General features: G+C 41.3%; 1 protein-coding gene across 1 annotated transcript in view; it reads left to right on the top strand.

Moving 5' to 3' along the window:
* The window catches only part of klhl18 (kelch-like family member 18), a 55882-nt gene that overhangs the window by 24869 nt on the left and 8466 nt on the right, over positions 1-22547 (top strand). The window contains exons 4-8 of the mRNA XM_046322281.1: positions 841-1039; positions 8454-8614; positions 14898-15034; positions 19484-19706; positions 22270-22374. Coding sequence (XP_046178237.1) covers positions 841-1039; positions 8454-8614; positions 14898-15034; positions 19484-19706; positions 22270-22374 — 825 coding nt within the window. The remainder of the gene's footprint in view (positions 1-840; positions 1040-8453; positions 8615-14897; positions 15035-19483; positions 19707-22269; positions 22375-22547) is intronic.

A 22547-nucleotide genomic window follows, 5' to 3' on the forward strand; every position in this document is an offset into this window, starting at 1 on the left:
CCCCCAGAAATGTCCGGGACCTTGCAGGTGCTTTGGTGGAGGAGGGGGGTAACATCTCACAGCAAGAACTGGAAAATCTGGTGCAAGTCCATGAGGAGGAGATGCACTGCAGTACTTAATGCAGCTGGAGGCCACGCCAGACACTGACAGTTACTTTTCTCATTTTGATGTACTTTGAGATCATTTTTGTAATAAACATTTTCAAATGTAATAAATAATTATGTCCAAAGAGGGGCAGTGCCGTTCTCGGCAGCACCACCTTGTTTAACATCCCTGGGGAGAACCCTATTACTAGCAGCACCACCTTGTTTAACATCCCTGGGGAGAACCCTATTACTAGCAGCACCACCTTGTTTAACATCCCTGGGGAGAACCCTATTACTAGCAGCACCACCTTGTTTAACATCCCTGGGGAGAACCCTATTACTAGCAGCACCACCTTGTTTAACATCCCTGGGGAGAACCCTATTACTAGCAGCACCACCTTGTTTAACATCCCTGGGGAGAACCCTATTACTAGCAGCACCAACCCTTGTGGGTGGTCAATCATTGACAATTTAATCATTTGATTCCTCATTTCTGCAAATCAAAAAGTTTTTTTTGTTAATCGTTTGTCTCTTTTATATGCCAATAATATTCTCAACACTGGAGCATTTATAAAACTCCCTAAAGTCCTTGCAACTAAAGCCAAATTATTTTATAATATTGCACACGTAGGGTGACATTTTGCGTGAGCAAAATAACCATGTAACTGGAAGTTGTGAATAACTAATTTGAACTTTTGCTCTCTCTTTTATTTATTTATTTTTCTCCCCCCACACCACCTCTATTTCACCACAGACTTCACCCTAAGAACTGTCTGGGCGTGCGACAGTTTGCAGAGACCATGATGTGCACAACACTGTACGACGCGGCCAACAGTTTTGTCCACCAGCACTTTGTGGAGGTGTCCGTGTCTGAGGAGTTCCTCAGTCTCAGGCCAGAGGAAGTACTGGAGCTGGTGGGTTGTGACGAACTCAACATCAAAGCGGAGGAGCAGGTCTGTGGCTTTTTATTGTCGTTAGGGGTTCAAGCAGTGAAACATGGTTAAGCTATACCAAGGGTCTTTGTTTTCAAATTTGGAAAGCTCAAACCCCGTACCCTGTTTGAGATGGTCACACATTTGGTCAAATCCATTCAATTTAAATACATTGAAAAATAATTTCTCCAACTTCTCAAGAATATTTGCCATGATGAATTTTCCTTCATTTTGACTTTTGTGAGCAACACTTGAACATTTTTATCACTCAAAATCTGTATACAGTGCCTTCGGAACATATTCAGACCCCTTGACTTTTTCCACATTGTTACTTTACAGCCTTATTCTAAAACTGATTAAATATACTTTTTTTCTCAGCAATCTAAACACTATACCCCATAATGACTAAGCAAAAACACGTTTTTAGATTTTGTTTTGCAAATTTTGATATATATATACTGCTCAAAAAAATAAAGGGAACACTTAACCTCTTGCTCCTACCTGACACACAGGCGTCCCATCTAGACATCTGGAAATGCAAATGCGCTACGCTAAATGCTAATAGTACTAGTTAAAACTCAAACGTTCATTAAAATACACATGCAGGGTATTGAATTAAAGCTACACTCGTTGTAAATCCAGGCAACAAGTCAGATTTTAAAAATGCTTTTCGGCGAAAGCATGAGAAGCTATTATCTGATAGCATGTAACACCCCAAAAGACCCGCAGGGGACGTAAACAAAATAATTAGCATAGTCGGCGCTACACAAACCGCACAAATAAAATATAAAACATTCATTACCTTTGACCATCTTCTTTGTTGGCACTCCTAGATGTCCCACTATTGGGTCTTTTTTACGATTAAATCGGTCCATATATAGCCTAGATATCGATCTATGAAGACTGTGTGATAAACGAAAAAAAATAGCCTCTTATAACGTAACGTCATTTTTTTTTAATTAAAAAAGTTGACGATAAACTTTCACAAAACACTTCGAAATACTTTTGTAATGCAAGTTTAGGTATTAGTAAACTTTAATAAGCGATCAAATTGATCATGAGGCGATGTATATTCTATAGGGTTACGTCTGGAAATAATGTCCGGGTAAATCTCAACCAAAATATCCGGTCCGAGACCTGAAGAAATGGGCTGTCTCTTCTTCGTTTGACCAAGAAACAAAGCCTAGGTAAATGACAAGACTGTTGACATCGTGTGGAAGCTGTAGGAATTGCAATCTCTGCTCCAGGTAATTTGTGGCGCATTGATATATTTTCCAATTTTCAGTGAGATTTTCCTGCGCTTTTCGATGAAATGCACGTTCTGTTATAGTCACAGCCGTGATTTAACCAGTTTTCTAAATGTCTGAGTGTTTTCTATCCACACATACTAATCATATGCCTATACTATATTCCTGGCATGAGCAGCAGGGCGCTGAAATGTTGCGCGATTTTTAACAGAATGTTCGAAAAAGTAGGGGGTAGGAGTAACAGGTTAAACAACACAATGTAACTCCAAGTCAAATCAAATTTGATTTGTCACATACACATGGTTAGCAGATGTTAATGCGAGTGTAGTGAAATGCTTGTGCTTCTAGTTCCGACAATGCAGTAATAACCAACGAGTAATCTAACCTAACAATTCCACAACTGCTACCTTATAGACACAAGTGTAAAGGGATAAAGAATATACATAAAGATGTATGAATGAGTGATGGTACAGAACGGCATAGGCAAGATGCAGTAGAGTACAGTATATACATATGAGATGAGTAATGTAGGGTATGTTAACAAAGTGGCATAGTTTAAAGTGGCTAGTGATACATGCATTACATAAAGATGCAGCAGATGATATAGAGTACAGTATATACACATACATATGAGATGAGTAATGTAGGGTATGTAAACCATATTAAGTGGCATTGTTTGAAGTGGCTAGTGATACAGTTGAAGATTGATGTAAAACATGTAAGTGGGCTTCAGAGATATAATGAATATTAATTCGGTGGGTTGAGATTATAAAATATATAAGCACTAAAGCTCTAAAACTTTCACTTATTCAAACATCTTACTTGAACCCTAAATGGTTCTCAAGTAGATTACTAAAACAAGCTCATCCATTGCCATATCTCATTTTCAGATTAATTGAAAAGTTTTCAAACAAGCATTGCAGAGCTGGATACAATTTCAATTTCATCCCCCTGAAAAGATGGAAAAAATTATTATGGCTGAACTCAAATGTGCTGGTTGATAAAATACCTGTATTTATGGGAAAGGTGTTTGAAAATGTATTTTATTCCTAAATTATATTGTAAATTAGAATGGTAGAGTTATGTCCTTCATGGAGTTATCAGAATTGTACGGGAAGGTACATAAGTAGAGGAGGCACACACACATTTAGTTGATTCCCTGCTAAGATCAATACATTGTTTGAATATTGTTGAATGCAATGTTAATGCCTGGATTCTGTGATGGCCCTAATGATCATTTTTGGACCAGAATGAGGCTCTCAATACCTATTGTTCTTGCAGTGATGATTCGCCATCTTCATAGATTTTTTAAATAGTTTATCTGCAGATAAGCATCAATAAGCCTAGGCCTACCAGTAGCCTCATGAATGGCTTTCTCAGCGATGCGATTCGGCAGGCTGCACTGACTGACTGACAAGACAAGTCACTCAATTTATCTTCACTGTCTGGCAAGCCCCAACATCCTAGGAAAGGAAACCTAGGATATCCTGTGGTCTACTTGTCCCAATGCGATAACTTTATATATAACCGGGGGAGAGGAAAGGAAACCTATGATATCCTGTGGTCTACTTGTCCCAATGCGATAACTTGATATATAACCAGGGGAGAGAAAAGGAAACCTAGGATATCCTGTGGTCTACTTGTCCCAATGCGATAACTTGATATATAACCAGGGGAGAGAAAAGGAAACCTAGGATATCCTGTGGTCTACCTGTCCCAATGCGATAACTTGATATATAACCAGGGGAGAGAAAAGGAAACCTAGGATATCCTGTGGTCCACTTGTCCCAATGCGATAACTTGATATATAACCAGGGGAGAGAAAAGGAAACCTAGGATATCCTGTGGTCCACTTGTCCCAATGCGATAACTTGATATATAACCAGGGGAGAGAAAAGGAAACCTAGGATATCCTGTGGTCTACTTGTCCCAATGCGATAACTTGATATATAACCAGGGGAGAGAAAAGGAAACCTAGGATATCCTGTGGTCTACTTGTCCCAATGCGATAACTTGATATATAACCGGGGGAGATCACAATTCTGTTTGTACACGTGTTTACATGGATATGCTTCTTAATAAAAATGTATTTGAAACAAGCCATTACACTTCTTTATGATGGCATTTCATTATTATTATTCAGGTTATTACTTAAATATTAACCAACAAATTATGAAATGCCAGATCGGAGAGGATCTTGGATATTACAATCTTTGGATTGGCACATTAATGGAGTCAGTGTCTACCTTGTCTGTTGACTTTTCTGCATTTTTTAAAATACAGTTTCTATTTCGATGCACAAATCCATTCAAACAAAGTCGGAGGGGTTTTCTCTCACTTTTCCCAAAATATTCCCATAACGTCACAAACCCTGCTGCTGCGGTCATTCGACCATTCTTCAAATAGGGGACGCGGTAATGAGAGAAATAATGTAGCTTAAGCTATTTCTGCTTACCTAACCTGTGTCTGATTACCTGGCTTCCAGCTAGCGTCACCCGTATCCCTAGCAAGGCTTTCCCCTGCAGTTGCGGCCATTTCGTGTCCCAGTCTGATTCACATTGCGTTCAGCTGGGACCCGGTGTAGAGCATGGTAGACCTCGTTCTTGCTCGAGGAAGACGTTGCAAACAAAGTCTCAGAAGAGGGACAGCCATCTTCACCTCAAGCTCCCAGCATATTCGGAGGACGCCTATCTGTCCCGGGGGGCGGACCTTAAAGATTAATCACGAAGTGAGGATGACTGCATGTCTCTTGCTGCATCAGGCAGCACCCTCTCTGACCATGGGAGGTATTATGCCCCTGAGGAAGAGTTCATCTCCTCTGCTCAGCTTATGCTGCCCAGCCAAACTGAGAAGGGAGGGCAGGAGTCAATGGCTGATCTCCCCTTCTTCAAACCGATCAGACGCGCTGCCTCCAAACTCGATCCCGGGTATTCTACATCTCCCACACCTACAGTACCAGTCAAAAGTTTGGACACACCTACTTATTCAAGGGTTTTTCTTTATTTGGACTATTTTCTACATTGTAGAATAATAATGAAGACATCAAAACTATGAAATAATCATGTAGTAACCAAGAAAAAGTGTTAAATATCAATATATTTTATATTTGAGGTTCTTCAAAGTAGCCACCCTTTGCCTTTGACAGCTTTGCACACTCTTGGCATTCTCTCAAGCAGCTTCATAAGGTAGTTACCTGGAATGCATTTAAATTAACAGGTGTGCCTTGTTAAAAGTTAATTTGTGGAATTTCTTTACTGTTTAATGTGTTTGAGCCAATAAGTTGTGACAAGGTACAGAAGATAGCCCCTTTTGGTAGAAGGCCAGCTCAAATAAGCAAAACGAAATGACAGTCCATTATTTTAAGACATGAAGGTCAGTCAATCTGTAAAATGTCAAGGTCTTTGAAAGTTTCAAGTGCAGTTGCAAAAACAATCAAGCGCTATGATGTCTCTCATGAGGACCGCCACAGGAAAGGAAGACCCAGATTTACCTTTGCTGCAGAGGGTAAGTTCATTCGAGTTACCAGCCTCAGAAATTGTAGCCCAAATAAATGCTTCAGTTCGTGACAGACACATCTCAACATCAACTGTTCAGAGGAGACTGTGTGTCTCAGGCCTTCATGGAAATCTGTCCTTTGAGATTTTTTGTTCCAACTGCTGTGTCTTTGTGAGACGCAGAGTAGGTGGACGGATGAGATCCGAATGTGTGGTTCCCAACGTTAAGCATGGAGGAAGTGGTGTTGGGGTGCTTTGCTGGTGACTCTGTCAGTGATTTATTTAGAATTCAAGACCCACTTAACCAGCATGGCTACCACAGCATTCTGCGGTGATACGCCATCCCATCTGGTTTGGGTTTAGTGGGATGATCATTTGTTTTTCAACAGGGCAATGACCCAACACACCTCCAGGCTGTGTAAGGGCTATTTGACCAAGAAGAAGAGTGATGGAGTGCTGCGTCAGATGACCTGGCCTTCACAATCAACCAACCTCAACCCAATTGAAATTGTTTGGGATGAGCCACTGACGTCACCAGTGCCAGGCTACGCCCACTTGGATATGAATGGCATGGAGTTGTTGGGATAGTTCAGAGCCCCCCACCTCAAGACCTATAGCCCTCTTTGGGGTGGGTCAAAAACCACTGTTACCCCAGTTTAGTTCTTTAACGAGTTCCCATCATATCCATGCCCAGGGGCAGAGGGTGATGGTTCCACATTTAGCCTTTTTAACCAACCTCTCAAGGCCAACCTTGTCTGGCCACAGGCCTGACAGGTCCCCTGTCCCTTCCATGATGCATGTTGCCCAAATGCGCAGTTGCCCCATTGGGGTGCCCACCAGTGGGCTCTATCCACCCACCTATTCCCCTGCTCTGGGTTCCCCTGCTCTTCACAGAAGTCTCCCCCTGGGTCCTGCGTTTCATGGTAGTAGTGCAGTCCACTGCACAGGGTGAAGGGGCCGTGCCTCAAAGATGAGAGGTTGGCCAAGGGAGTTGGTACCTAAGGAGGAAGCTCACCAAGGCTTCTTCAGGGGGAGGGGTACGCCCCGTCCTAGATTTATGATCTGAGGGTCTACGGATTTTGAATGCTAACGCATCGCATGCTGTTAGATTCTATTCGGCCAAACGAGTATTTCACTACTGTTGACCTCAAGGATGCTTAATTCCACATCAGTTTGTTCTGCACACAGGAGATATGATGTTCACCTTTGAGAGAATAGCTTCGGAATTTCTCACCTTCCCATTCCGTCTGTCCCTGGCCCCACAGACATTCAGGAAGTGTGCTGAAGCCACCGTAGCCCTCGTCCTAACCTATACCCGGGCTCAGGAAACAGTGCACTGCCCTCCTGATGTCGCACCTGCTCCCCGTGGAGAGCGCAACAGCTTTTTGCCACTGCTTCTCTGTGTTTTGCCACTGCTTCTCTGCGTTTTGCCACTGCTTCTCGGCGTTTTGCCACTGCTTCTCGGTGTTTTGCCACTGCTTTTCGGTGTTTTGCCACTGCTTCTGTTTTGCGGCGTTTTTTTGCCGCTGCTTTTCTCCACTGCGTTTTTTGCCACTGCTGCGTTTTGCTTTTGCGGCGTTTTGCGTTTTGCCGCTGCGCTGCTTTTGCTCGGCGTTTTGCCGCTGCTTCTTTTGCCGCTGCTTTTCGGCGTTTTGCCACTGCTTTTCGGCGTTTTGCGGCGTTTTGCCACTGCTGCTGCTTCTCTGCGTTTTGCCACTGCTTCTCTGCGTTTTGCCACTGCTTCTCTGCGTTTTGCCGCTGCTTCTCTGCGTTTTGCCACTGCTTCTCTGCGTTTTGCCGCTGCTTTTCGGTGTTTTGCCACTGCTTTTCGGTGTTTTGCCACTGCTTCTCGGCGTTTTGCCACTGCTTTTCGCCGTTTTGCCACTGCTTTTCGCCGTTTTGCCACTGCTTCTCGGCGTTTTGCCACTGCTTCTCGGCGTTTTGCCGCTGCTTCTCGGCATTGTCCAAATACTTTTTTGCCCCACTGTAACCTTTTTATTTCAGGGAGTCCCATTGAGACAAAGGTCTCTTTTGCAATGGAGCCCTGCTTCACAAGACCAGCAACAATTACAAGTTAGATACCTCAAGGCGGCAGCACAGGAAACTCCAAAATGCAAAAACCTTGTGAAAAAACATGCACATTCCTCTCTAAAGAGGATTTCGGCTAAGTCTCTGAACTGCCTGAAAGGCACCAATGCATCGAACTGTATGGTATTCTGAAGATTGTTCCAAAAGTGATATGCAAGGAAACAAAAAGCCATCCCTGTGAGCGGGTATCTCATACTTGTATAGGTTAGTAATGATTTAAGGTAATGCAGGAGTTTTTGCGCAAGAGCTTTATAAATGATCAGACCAATGTTTTGACCTACGCGATATCAATGAGGGCCAGCCCACTTTCCGATAGAGAATGCTGTGATGAATTCAAAATCGTTCGCCTGTGATAAAACTGTGCTGTGGTAAACGACGTCTAACATGACTGGATTTGAATTCCTAAGCGTTATTCCCTCTGCCATTCTGTTGTGCCCTCGTTCTAGGTGTTTGACATTCTGTTGTGCCCTCGTTCTAGGTGTTTGACATTCTGTTGTGCCCTCGTTCTAGGTGTTTGACATTCTGTTGTGCCCTCGTTCTAGGTGTTTGACATTCTGTTGTGCCCTCGTTCTAGGTGTTTGACATTCTGTTGTGCCCTCGTTCTAGGTGTTTGAAGCAGTTCTGGCGTGGGTGCGGCATGAACGTGAGGAGCGGGAACCTCGGCTCCCTGAGTTACTCTCCAAGACCCGTCTGCCCCTTTGTCGACCCCAGTTCTTGGCAGACCGCGTTCAACAGGATGAACTGGTGCGCTTTTGCCACAAATGCAGGTGACTGACTCTTGTTTGTGGCATCTATTTTCATTATCTTTCATGTTTTAATGTATGGTTGCTTCAGAAAGTATTCACACCACTTGACATTTCCACATTTTGAAATGGATTAAATTGGGAGAGAAAAAATGTCCCTACCCTATAAACAATATCACATAATGTCAAAGTGGAATTGTTTTTTTAAATGTTTACAATTTATTATAAAATGAAAAGCTGAAATGTCTTGAGTCATTAAGTATTCAAACCCTTTCTTATGGTAAGTTTAAATAAGTTCAGGAGTAAACATTTGCTTAACAAGTCACATAATAAGTTGCATGGACTTACTCTGTGTGCAATAATAGTGTTTAATATACTTTCTGAATGACTACCTCATTTCTGTACCCCACACAGACAATTATCTGTAATGTTCATCAGTCGAGTAGTGAATTTCAGACACAGATTCAACCACAAAGACAAGGGAGGTTTTCCAGTCCCTCGAAAAAGGGCCATCTATAGGTTGATAGGTAAATGTAAAAAAATAAAAAATAAAAAGCAGACATTGAACATCCCTTTGAGCATGGTAAAGTTATTAATTATACTTTGGATGGGGTATCAATACACCCAGTCACTACAAAGATACAGGCGTCCTTCCTAACTCAGTTGCCGGAGAGGAAGGAAACCGGAGAGGAAGGAAACTGCTCAGGGATTTCAACATGAGGCCAAAGGTGACTTTCAAACAGTTAGAGTTTAATGGCTGTGATAGGAGAAAACTGAAGATGGATCAACAACATTGTAGTTACTCCACAATTACTAACCTAAATGACAGTGTGAAAAGAAGGAAGCCTGTACAGAATACAAATATTCAAAAACATGCTTGTTTGCAACAAGGCACTAAAGTAATAATGCAAAAAAATGTGGCAAAGCAATTAACTTTTTGTCAAAAGTCTTGTGTCTGGAGCAAATCTGATAACTGAGTACCATTCTCCATATTTTCAAGCATAGTGGCGTATCTCATCATGTTATGGGTATGCTTGTAATCGTTAAGGACTGGGGAGTAAGACTAAAAAAGAAATGGAATGGAGCTAAGCAAAGGCAAAAAAAGAGAACCTGGTTGTCTGCTTTCCACCAGACACTGGGAGACAAATTCACCTTTTAGCAGGACAATAACCTAAGACACAAGGCCAAATCTTCACTGGAGTTGCTTACCAAGAAGACAGTGAATGTTCCTGAGTGGCCAAGTTACAGTTTGGACTTTAAATTTGTCGTTATGGGGTATTGTGTGTAGATGGGTGAGACAAAAATATATTTCAAACTTTTTATTCAGGCCGTAGCACAAAATGTGGAATAAGTCTAGGGGTATGAATACCTTCTGAAGGCAATGTACTAGCAGAACCAATTTTATTTTGGTCTACTTTAATAAAAACAAATGGCATGGACAAAATGATTGGCACCCTGGAGCTAGTACTTGTTTGCACAGCCTTTGGCCAAGATGACTGCAGACCAAAATAATTTGCAACACTTTCTTACTTGCAATTTGGCCCTCTCTTTAGTAGCACAATGCTCTAATACTTCAATGTTTGCGGTGGTGCCTTCCACCAACGGCTGTTTCCAGCTCTTGCCATAGTTATGGATGTGATTCAGATCTCGACTCTTCACTGGCCATTCCAGAGTTTTCTTCTCAAACCATTCCAGGTTGCTTTTGATGTTTGGGGTCGTTGTCCTGCTGGAAGAATTCCGACCTACAACAGATGCACAGAGGGAGTTATTTAACTTCTTGCGACGAGCAATCCCGTATCCGGGAGTGTAATCATAGCCTCAAGCTCATTACCATAACGCAACGTTAACTATTCATGAAAATCGCAAATGAAATGAAAAATATATTCACTCACAAGCTTAGCCTTTTGTTAAAAACACTGTCATCTCAGATTTTCAAAATATGCTTTTTAACCATAGCTACACAAGCATTTGTGTAAGAGTATGCCTACAAATACGTCACAATGCTGCAGACACCTTGGGGAAACGACGGAAAGTGTAAGCTCATTCGTGGCCCATACACAGCCATATAAGGAGACATTGAAACACAGCGCCTTCAAAATCTGGGGCACTTCCTGTATGAAATTCCATCTTTGTTTCGCCTGTTGCATCATTTCTGTGGCACTCACAGACAATATCTTTGCAGTTTTGGAAACGTCAGTGTTTTCTTTCCAAAGCTGTCAATTATATGCATAGTCGAGCATCTTTTCGAGACAAAATATTGCGCTTAAAACGGGAACGTTTTTTATCCAATAATGAAATACCGCCCCCAGAGTTCCAAGAAGCCTCAAGTATAATCCATTTAGAATCAAGAATTCCCTGGGGTAGCTGTTTAGGCCCCTTGCTTTTTTCAGTTTTTACTAACGACATGCCACTGACTGAGTAAAGCCAGAGTGTCTATGTATGTGGATGACTCAACACTATACGCATCAGCTACTACAGCAACTGAAATGACTGCAACACTCAACAAAGAGCTGCAGTTAGTGGGTGGCAAGGAATAAGTTGGCCCTAAATATTTCTAAAACTAAAAGCATTGTATTTGGAACAAAACACTCACTAAACCCTAAACCTCAACTATATCTCGTAATGAATAATGTGGAAATTGAGCAAGTTGAGGTGACTAAACTGCTTGAGTAACACTAGATTGTAAACTGTCATGGTCAAAACATGTTGATCCAGTAGCTAAAATGGGGAGAAATGGTGTCTATAATAAAGCACTGCTCTGCTTTCTTAACAACACTATCAACAAGGCAGGTCCTGCAGGCCCTAGTTTCTACCTTCTTAACACTATCAACAAGGCAGGTCCTGCAGGCCCTAGTTTCTACCTTCTTAACACTATCAACAAGGCAGGTCCTGCAGGCCCTAGTTTTGTCCAACCTTGACTTCTGTTTAGTCGTGTGGTCAGGTGCCACAAAAAAATGACTTTTGCAATTGTCTCAGAACAGGGCAGCAGGGCGGGTCCTTGGATGTACACAGAAAGATAATATTAATAATATACATGCCAATCTATCCTAGCTCAAAGTGGTTTGGCCGGGGTAGGCGTCATTGTAAATAAGAATTTGTTCTTAACTGACTTGCCTAGATAAAAAAATATATTTATTTTAATTTTAAATCACAGTTGTCACACTTACCTGGTCTTCTGTTGTTCGCTGCATGACCCAGTCTATTGCCAGGTTGAAGAGTACGGCTGACATCACACAACCTTGACAAACTCCAGACACCACAGCAAAGCTCATGTTGCTCGTTCCCACAGTGCATGAAAAGTTGCTGTAGAACTGTTTTATGATAACGTGTGGGGATTCCATAAAGTCCTAAGATCTTCCATAGGATGCCGTCAAAAGTCTTCTGGCAGTCAATACAGTTGATGTAGAGTTTTTGTTGCCAGTTTACATTGCTCAATGATGTTCCAGAGAAGAATTCAGGTCTCTGTCAGATTGGAGGGTGTTATAGAACAGGTATTTTTCTTCATCTTTGGCATCATTTGTGAGAGCGTAACATTGGATTATTATTATTGTTTCGTATGTTGTCCGTCGCGGCTGGCTTTTATCATTCTGCTGCTGATTGGTTTCCATTCCATCAGGATTTTCTCAACACCATTCTGTTGGATGAGGGTGAGACCTTCACGATGTTGTCTGTCCTGCCGTCCAGAGTGTAGTACTGTTTCTCCAGCGCTGGTTCTCATGGATCCAGAGCTAATCCCAACTGGCTTCCCTCACCCCCAGGATCTGTAGCTTGGGATCTCCTCATTTTGTTGGTAACCTGTGCCAGATTTTACACTCAAACATTGTTTGAACATTCAATAAGCCAACATGCAGTTTGTTTTTGGTGTGAAGTGCTCCTGTCTTCATGTCACCAGATTCCCGTAGGCTTTCACTGATGGTTGTCATACAAGTCTGGGACTCTGGGAGATCCTCGCATCCACCTGTAGAATTGACATTTGTCGCTGTTTTTGTAGCACAAAGGTTTTACGGGATGGGGTTGCTAGTCCCATGGCCAACCATCCACCATTTTTTGTTTCTGGAGATTTAGGAGTTGCTTTGTTAGTCCTCTCCCCTAGCCTTTTGTCTTTCTGGTGCTAGATTAGTCTCATGAGACCAAACGGGCTTTGGGTTGTGTATAAGCTGCCTCGTCAGGCCAAACCAATTTCTGCTGCTGTGTAGTGAAAGCCAACAGAATAGGTTGGCTTTGATTTTAGCAGTTTATACAAGCAGTGCAAGGTAGGCTCCTTTTTGTTATGTTAATAAAATTACACTGAGCTCCATCAGCAGCCATACTTTGACTTCTGTTGTGCAGGTAGTTTTTCAACCAGCCGCAGGCTGCCCGGTTTAGATACAGCAGGAGTGCATGATCAACCATATCAAATGCTTTCGACTGATCAATATAAAGTGCAGCACCGGATGTTGACGAAAATGATCCCGCTAAAGAGATCTGTGTGCCAAGAGGTTAATGTCAATCGAACCCACATGTATTACCAGAGAGTCAGCCTTAGGTAGCTGCTGCTTGATTGTGGGAAGCATCACTAGAATGTCATGGATTTTCGCTCCAGGAAAGCACCAAGGAGTGGAACCGGTCAGTATCTCCCAGCTCGCCTCTCCTATGGCCGATAGAGAGATTTAGCACCAAGATGTGCTGTGAACTTGGTGGGCTGTGGCAACATCAGTGAACTTGGTGACGAGGCTCTCCTTTTGCTTTAGCTCCCCGATGTCATCCATCATATCCCCAGTCCACCTGGCCGTGATGCTGCTCCAGTTTCAACTGTTCTGTCTTATTATTATTGGACCATGCTGGTCATTTATGAACATTTGAACATCTTGGCCATGTTCTGTTATAATCTCCACCTGGCACAGCCAGAAAAGGACTGGCCAACCCACATAGCCTGGTTCCTCTCTAGGTTTCTTCCTAGGTTTTGGCCTTTCTAGGGAGTTTTTCCTAGCCACAGTGCTTCTACACCTGCATTGCTTGCTGTTTGGGGTTTTAGGCTGGGTTTCTGTACAGCACTTTGAGATATCAGCTGATGTACGAAGGGCTATATATAAAAACAAACTGGATTTTGATTTTGATCATCCGGTCACACAAAGCACTTTTTACAGACAAATCCCTGCCCCAGGTGATTTCGGTTTTCCACCTCGTCCTATAGTTCAGGTAACATTTCACAGAGGCTGCAGTGGAGATTCAATGGTTGGCTGTTGGTAGCCATTTGGTAATTACCATTCGCCATTTGGCAAAAAACAAGGCAGACTAGCCTTTCTTAAAGTTAGAAAGTCCAGTAAAGCTTCAGTAAAAGTGACTTCCAAAGTTGTGAAGTAAATAGAGATGTTAGTACCAACTGCACACTGTAGACGTGTGTGCCATGTGCAATATATAGGCGGAGTAAAAATACAAAATTAACGGATATATTTTTCCGGACTCATACAGGCCGTCTATAAATACACCCGATACAAAAAATGTAATTAAATGAAAGTAGACTGTTTTAAATGTTACTTTCTGCGACAATTCATGCTCGACAGACGGCTCATTCGACTGAACCCCCGATTCTAAACCTGAGAAGCCCACTGTATGCAACAGAACATTACCAAAAGCAAGAAGGATACTCAAAAGCAGAGAGGTCATGGTATGTCTTTTTAAGTCATTTTTCCAATAAGCATAGCATAGGCCTACTGTATGTACTGCCGCAGCATGACCCCTCTTCCTTTTGATTGGTTCTCCGGCCACACACTTCAGGTGGTGTCCAGCTCCAAAGCACTTGGCGTGACATTCCAAGCCAACCTAAAATGGGACTTGCACATCTCTGACATTACCGAAGGCTCTAGACTTTCTCCAACCTGTGCTCGAGTACAGCGCTCTGGTCTGGCACCCAGGTCTCACAGCCCACCAACACAACCAACTTGAGAAGGTCAAACGACATGGGCCCCCTTATCGCCAGTAATAGGGCCCACATCGTAATTGGCTACAAGAAGCATTTGTCGGTAGTTATCTTGGCTAAAAGCTGTGCAACCATATACTAAATTATAAACTTTTGAACATCCAATAACTAGGTGTGGAGACAGTTTTTAGAAGAAATTGTGAAATATTTAAGGTAAGTGCAAGGGTGCCAATATATTTGGCCACAACTGTATATCTGGCATCTGTATCTAAAATGGTTATTGCGAAATAGTTCATCTAAGTTTGGATAAATGTGTATAGATCTGCTACTTTTGGAGGCCAAGTAGCTGTCATGTAATATTACTGTCATACATTGCCAACCTTTTGAGTTGTGTGTTCCTTCCAACAGGGATCTTGTTGATGAAGCGAAGGATTTCCACCTCATGCCAGAGCGCCGTCCTCACCTGCCCGCTTTTAAGACTCGACAAAGATGCTGTACTTCAATCGCAGGGCTAATATATGCAGTCGGTGGACTAAATAGTGCAGGTACCCTTTTAACATCGTCTCTATTTGTCCCAATTAGTTAAAACATGTTGGTAGACATCCACAACTTTTTCCACCTCATATCCAGCATCTCCAGCACAATATCAGTGTCAACATATGCAAACACAATCGTTTCTCCTGTTCTCTCTGTTCTTAAAAAGGTCCTAAGGAAGTGCCACCTTTTTTTTCAACAGTGATTTTCTCCGACAACGAAATTTGCAGTTTTGCCGGAAACTCATTGCAGATTTTGAAGGTGACTCTGTTTTCTGATGACATCAGCTGGCACTTTCAAAGGACCTTTTTCTTTTACTCTATTTAACTATGGAAAGTATAAATGTGCCTTTTATGGTGCTGGAGATAATGAATGAGGTTAAAAAGTGGTGAATTTTACTCTTTTATAATGAAATTGCCAGAGGGTCTGTGAGATGTCCTTAAGTACCTTAATGAGATGAAGATCTAATCCGCATTTGCGGAAACACTGCCACTGTTTGCCCCCCCACAACTCCTTTGCAATTCTTGTGGTGTTGATGAAAAAAAAAATATTTTGCAATACATATTCTGCTGTTCTATCGCCTGTGCAATGTCTGAGGAAAACAAACGATGTTAGTTGTTTGCAGTAATTCTTTGTTGTTGTAATAACCCAAATGGACATTGCAGTTTTACCAATTAAGGATTCTCACTTTAACGGTTTTACCTAAAGGCCAGTTAGACCACTCCCAGACAGTCTTAGAAAAAATTGTTGCCTTCTTTTTGACCATTTTAATGGAAAACTATTACAGTAAGGTACTAAAAGGAGAAGTTTATCCAAAACCCAAATGATTGCAAATATTGAAACTAGTTAAGTGGAATTTGCCCTCACTCTCCCTGTTAGTGCTATACTGAAACAGTTGCAAAAATGGGTCAGGTGACTCATTCGGTCAGACGCTTTCAACAAAACAACATTTGTCCAGACTTTGCGGATTTCTGAATCTTGAATTCACTGGCAACTGAGCAGATTAATGTCTACATCCAGCAACGCCATGAGTCACCTGACCATTTTTGCAGCTGTTTCAGTATAACACTACAGGGAGTGCGGGCAAACTCCACTGAACTAGTCTCACTTGTGAATTTTGTGTAAACTTCTCCTGTAATTGTTACCCAGAAATGTGATATTAATATAAAAATGTATTTTATTTAGTTAGCACTGTGTGATTGATTGACTCTACATACAGTAATGAGAGAAAATTGACAGGGTTACTCAGTGCTTGGAAAGGAAACATTGTCTGCCAGAGGGCACGTGAGACATGGCTTCAGCTTCAGTTCATGTCAAGAAAGTGTTGACACTGGTAGTGGAGACGTCCTGCTCCTTGCTGGCTTTTCCTAAATGTTTGTATTTCACACCTCCCGGAATGTATTTAGTGCCTTTTTACCAGTTTTTTTTCACACATATTCCCAATTTAGCCAAGACAAGGGGCTGTAGGTTGAGACAGATGTTTTGTATTGAAGTCAAAGTACCCAGAGGAGGATGGATAATAGCTTACCTCCAGCTACACGTTGGTGCTACCCTAGAAGGTGCAGTTGAGATTACCTTAGACCATTGCAAAACAGTGTGTTTTAACCACGTATTTGGTGATGTGAATATATTTAGTATAGTTTTATCTAAAAAGGATAACATTTTATGTTGGTTCACTTGTTATGCTCAACGGGCTCAGTTTTCCACCAGCTCAACTGCTTTTTATGCTATGATTTGACTATTATATATTCAATGTTTGGGGGGAAAAAGAGAGAAAAAAGGAGTTCAGTTCACGTAACTGGGTTGACCTTAAAATGAGGGACAGACGTTTAGGATTAAATGTCAGGAATTGTGAAAAACTGAGTTTAAATGTAGTTGGCTAAGGTGTATGTAAACTTCCGACTTCAACCGTGTGTGTGTGTGTGTGTGTGTGTGTGTGTGTGTGTGTGTGTGTGTGTATACCCCTGAGGTGTATGTAAACTTCCGACTTCAACCGTATACACACAAACAGGTGTGTTTGTTTGTATTCAGTTTAAGTTGGAAGTTTACATACACCTTAGCCAAATACATTTAAACACAGTTTTCTACAATTCCTGATATTTAATCCGAGTAAAAATTCCCTGTCTTAGGTCAGTTAGGGTCACCAATTTATTTTAAGAATGTGAAATGTCAGAATAATGGTAGAGTGATTTATTTCAGCTTTTATTTATTTCATCACATTCCCAGTGGGGCTGAAGTTTACATACACTCAATTAGTATTTGGTAGCATTGCCTTTACATTGTTTAACTTGGGTCAAACGTTTTGGGTAGCCTTCCACAAGCTTCCCACAATAAGTTGGGTGAGTTTTGACCCATTCCTCCTGACAGAGCTGGTGTAACTGAGTCAGGTTTATAGGCCTCCTTGCTCGCACACGCTTTTTCAGTTCTGCCCACACATTTTCTATAGGATGGAGGTCAGGGCTTTGTGATGCCCACTCCAACACCTTGACTTTGTTGTCCTTAAGCCATTTTGCCACAACTTTGGAAGTATGCTTGGGGTCATTGTCCATTTGGAAGACCCATTTGCAACCAAGCTTTAACTTCCTGACTGATGTCTTGAGATGTTACTACAATATATCCACATAATTTTCCTGCCTCATGCCTCTATTTTGTGAAGTGCACCAGTCCCTCCTGCAGCAAAGCACCCCCACAACATGATGCTGCCACCCCTGTGATTCACGGTTGGGATGGTGTTCTTCAGCTTGCAAGCCTCCCCCTTTTTCTTCCAAACATAATGATGTTCATTATGGCCAAACAGTTCTATTTTTGTTTCATCCGAGGACATTTCTCCAAACAGTACAATCTTTGTCCCCATGTGCAGTTGCAGACTGTAGTCTGGCGGTTTTGGAGCAGTGGCTTCTTCCTTGCTGAGTGGCCTTTCAGGCTATGTCAATATAGGACTTGTTTTACTGTGGATATAGATACTTTTGTATCTGTTTCCTCCAGCATCTTCACAAGGTCCTTTGCTGCTGTTCTGGGAATAATTTGCACTTTTCGCACAAAAGTACGCTCATGTCTAGGAGACAGAACGCGTCTCCTTCCTGAGCTGTATGACGGCTACGTGGTCCCATGGTGTTCATACTTGCATACTATTGTTTGTACAGATGAACCTTCAGGCCTTTGGAAATTGCTCCCAAGGATGAACCAGACATGTGGAGGTCTCCAATTTTTTTTTTTGATGTCTTGGCTGATTTCTTTTGATTTTCCCATGATGCCAAGCAAAGAGGCACTGAGTTTGAAGGTATGCCTTGAAATGCATCCACAGGTACACCTCCAATTGACTCAAATTATGTCAATTAGCCTATCAGAAGCTTCTAAAGCCGTGACATAATTTTCTGGATTTTCCAAGCTGTTTAAAGTCAGTCAACTTAGTGTATGTAAACTTCTGACCCACTGTAATTGTGATATAATTGTTTGAAAAATGACTTGTCATGCACAAAGTAGATGTCATAACCGACTTGCCAAAACTATAGTTTAACAAGACATTTGTGGAGTGGTTGAAAAACGAGGTTTAATGACTCCGACCTAAGTGTATGTAAACTTTCGACCTTCAACTCTATGTATGTGTGTTATATTGTCCATGACTTTCTAGTGGATAGACTGTATGGTTAAAGTGAAAATAGGCTAAGTTAATGGAGAGAGAAAAATCAACATTGGCATTCTTTTTCAATAAACTCTTACGACTATAGTTTTTTTACACAACTACCACCTGTTTGGTTCCAAAAAATGTACAAGAAATACATAGTAAAAACATGTGTGTATAAAAAATTATATAAAAGATATTTCAAGCTGAAACCCTCATATTAAACATTTGTGGTATTCGCTAAGTTGGTTTATATTTAGGATCATGTTTTACAGCTGTCATTCTATTTTTTATTTAAAAGTATATATATTTTACATGTGTTAAGGCCACACAGAGGGCCAGAGATAGTTACAGACATCTGTGATAATCTAAGGTATTCAAAAGGGTTACTAGATGTCTTGTTATAAATAACATCAAATCCTTAAGTTACAAAAACTCATCACAGTAAAATTAACTTTCAGACATCAAAAATAAACGGAAGGTGATAATTCTATGGACATGGAGTACAAAGACGCTACAAAACACGGCAAAAACAAGAATATGGAATGGAAAACGAGGCCTCAAATCTCGACAGGCTCTGTTCAAAAAGCCAAATTACTGGTAAACTTTGAAAGTCTTTTAAAATGTAATGTCGGTGCACAATTTCTACTTAAAATATCAAAGGGACTCAAAAGGCACTCTTTGTGGAATGACCCAAATATCAGTACACAAGCCATTGGAAGTTATTGAAACCGTGACCCAAAAACTGAGGTTCAAATCAAATCATGGACTAAGTTAATCGTTACACCCTAACTTGTTTATTTTTGTTTAAATGTTGTGCATGTTTTTTTTTATCCAGGTGACTCATTGACTGTAGTTGAAGTATTTGACCCAATTGGAAGTTGCTGGGAACGCTGTCAGCCAATGAGTACAGCTCGAAGTCGAGTGGGTGTGGCAGTTGTCAATGGGTTACTTTACGCAATCGGTGGATATGATGGACAATCACGGCTAAGCACAGTGGAGGTCTATAACCCAGAAACGGATACTTGGACATGTGTTGCTAGCATGAACAGTCAACGCAGGTGAGAATGTCTTTCTAATTATGCACTTTAGTGTTGTTTTATATTCATTCAATCACTTTGACTGCACCCCTTTTGATTTAAATGAAACTTTCCATGAATGTTTGTCCATGGTAGAAGTAGTCGGTAATTGACTTTTTGAACCTGAATAACAAAACATTCAGGAGATAGGTGCTCAAAGGTTATTCAAGATTGAAAATTCCTACACATACATTCAACTTGAATAACAAAAGACAAACAAACAAATAAAAATGTGTTTACATACAAAGGTTCATTCAGACATTTTGGCTCCATGTAATCTAAGCATTCCATCCAAAAAAGGAGACATTTTGGCTCCATGTAATCTAAGCATTCGATCCAAAGTGCCTCGCTTAACAATTTCCTCACCATATTGCCACCTCTGGAGGAAAGAAACTTTCTCAATTTCCCAGAATTTCAAGGTAGAGGCTGAGCCATGATTGGCCTTCATGTAATGCCGCACGATTGCATAGGGTTGTCAAACTATTTGATAGTTTCTCGTTAATTTTGAAAAACATTACAAAAAAAAATACATTTTAACGTCCATGATAATTTTGAATGTACCTTTAACGGCCATGTTTATAATTATGAGCATGCCATTTAGTTTCTTTTCCAAATAAAAATTTTGGTAACTTAAAAATAAAATTTTTCCAATATATTTGTCCACAACTGTATGTGAAAATAACAAATCTTTTAGATAATTGATTTTTCAAGGGCAGAAATAAAAGATCCCAGAAATGTTCCATACACACAAAAGGCGTATTTCTCTTGGATGGCTGGCATTCTGACTGCAGGGATGTACACCAGATTGTTCATTTCAAATTCGTTTTAGAGAATTTGGCATTACATCCAACCGGCCTCACAACCGCAGACAACATGTAACCACGCCAGCCCAGGACCTCCACAGCCGGGCTTCTTCACCTGCAGGATTGTCTGAGACCAGCCACCCAGACAACTGAGGAGAATTTCTGTCTGTAATAAAGCCATTTTGTTGGGAAAAACTCATTCTGATTGGCTGGGCCTTGCTCCCCAGTGGGTGGGCCTATGCCCTCCAAGGCCCATCTATGGCTATGCTCTGGCTTATTCAAGTGAAATCGATAGATTAGGGCTTAATTTATTTATTTCAATTGACTGATTTCCTCATAAGAACTGTAACTCAGTAAAATCATTTTAATTGTTGCATGTTGTGTTTATATTTTTTCTAGATATTATAAAACAGTTTTGAAACGCTGTTTATAAGCTTTAGAGGTAGTCGCCTGAAATGCATTTCAATTAACAGGTAACTTGTTAAAAGTTTATTTGTGGAATTTCTTTCCTTTTTAATGCTTTTGAGCCAATCAGTTGTGTTGTGACAAGGTCCATATTATGGCAAAAACAGCTCAAATAAGCAAAGAGAAATGACAGCCCATCATTAGTTTGAGACATGATGGTCAGTCAAATCGGAAACTGTCAAGAACTTTGAAAGTTCATGCGCTATGAAGAAACTGGCTCTCATGAAGACCGCCGCCACAGGAAAGGAAGACAGAGTTACCTCTGCTGAAGAGGATAAGTTCATTAGCGTTACCAGCCTCAGAAATTGCAGCCAAAATAAATGCTTCACAGAGTTGAAGTAACAGACATCTCAACATCAACTGTTCAGGGGAGACTGCGTGAATCAGGCCTTCATGGTTGAATTGCTGCAAAGAAACCACTACTAAAGGACACCAATAAGAAGGGCCAAGAAAAATGAGCAAATGTAAATTAGACGGGTGAAAATCTGTCCTTTGGTCTGCAGTCCAAATTTGAGATTTTTGGTTCCAACTGCCATGTCTTTGTGAGACGCAGAGTAGGTGAACGGATGATCTCTGTATCTGTGGTTCCCAGCGTGAAGCATGGAGGAGGAGGTGTGATGGTTCTTTGCTGGCGATACTGTAAGTGATTTATTTAGATTTCAAGGCACACTTACCCAGCATGGCTACCACAGCATTCTGCAGCGATACGCCATCCCATCTGCGCTTAGAGGGCTATGATTTGTTTTTCAACAGGACAATGGCCCAGGCTGTGTACGGGCGATTTTGACCAAGGAGGAGAGTGATGGAGTGCTGCGTCAGATGACCTGGCCTCCACAATCACCTGACCGCAACCCAATTGAGATGTTTTGGGATGAATTTGACCTCAGAGTGATGGAAAAGCAGCCAACAAACAAGTGCTCATCATATGTGGGAACTCCTTCAAGACTGTTGGTTGAGAGAATGCCAAGAGTGTCTAAAGCTGTCATCAAGGCAAAGGGTGGCTGTTTGCAGAATCTCAAATATATTTTGATTTGTTTAACACTATTTTGGTTACTACATCATAGTTTGATGTCTTCACTATTATTCTATAATGTAGAAAATAGTAAAAATAAAGAAAAAGCCTTGAATGAGTAGGTGTGTCCAAACTTTTGACTGTTACTGTATATTCTATGGTTTAGTTAAATAGACAGGAGCTTCTTGATCCAGATGATGGGTCTGCAAAAACACGTTATTGTGTGTTTATTCTCGTTCCCCTTTCTCCATCTCTCCGAATGCAGTGCAATGGGAACAGTGGTGGTTGACGGACATATCTATGTGTGCGGGGGCTATGATGGCAAATCCTCACTCAACTCAGTAGAGTGCTACTCTCCAGAAGCCAACAGGTTCTGTACATTTCCTATGTGATTTATTTTACTTTGACTCCCTGAATTCCCAGTCAAGCTAGACCAGAGGGTATACTACGTACCTGGTTTGAGGAGTTAATGAGGTGACTGGTCAACTCTGAGTTCCACTCGGGATAACCGGTACCATGAAAGTGGCTCACCTTTTAGCCAGG

This window comes from Oncorhynchus gorbuscha, linkage group LG22, assembly GCF_021184085.1.
Source record: "Oncorhynchus gorbuscha isolate QuinsamMale2020 ecotype Even-year linkage group LG22, OgorEven_v1.0, whole genome shotgun sequence".
In the NCBI taxonomy this organism is placed as follows: domain Eukaryota; kingdom Metazoa; phylum Chordata; class Actinopteri; order Salmoniformes; family Salmonidae; genus Oncorhynchus; species Oncorhynchus gorbuscha.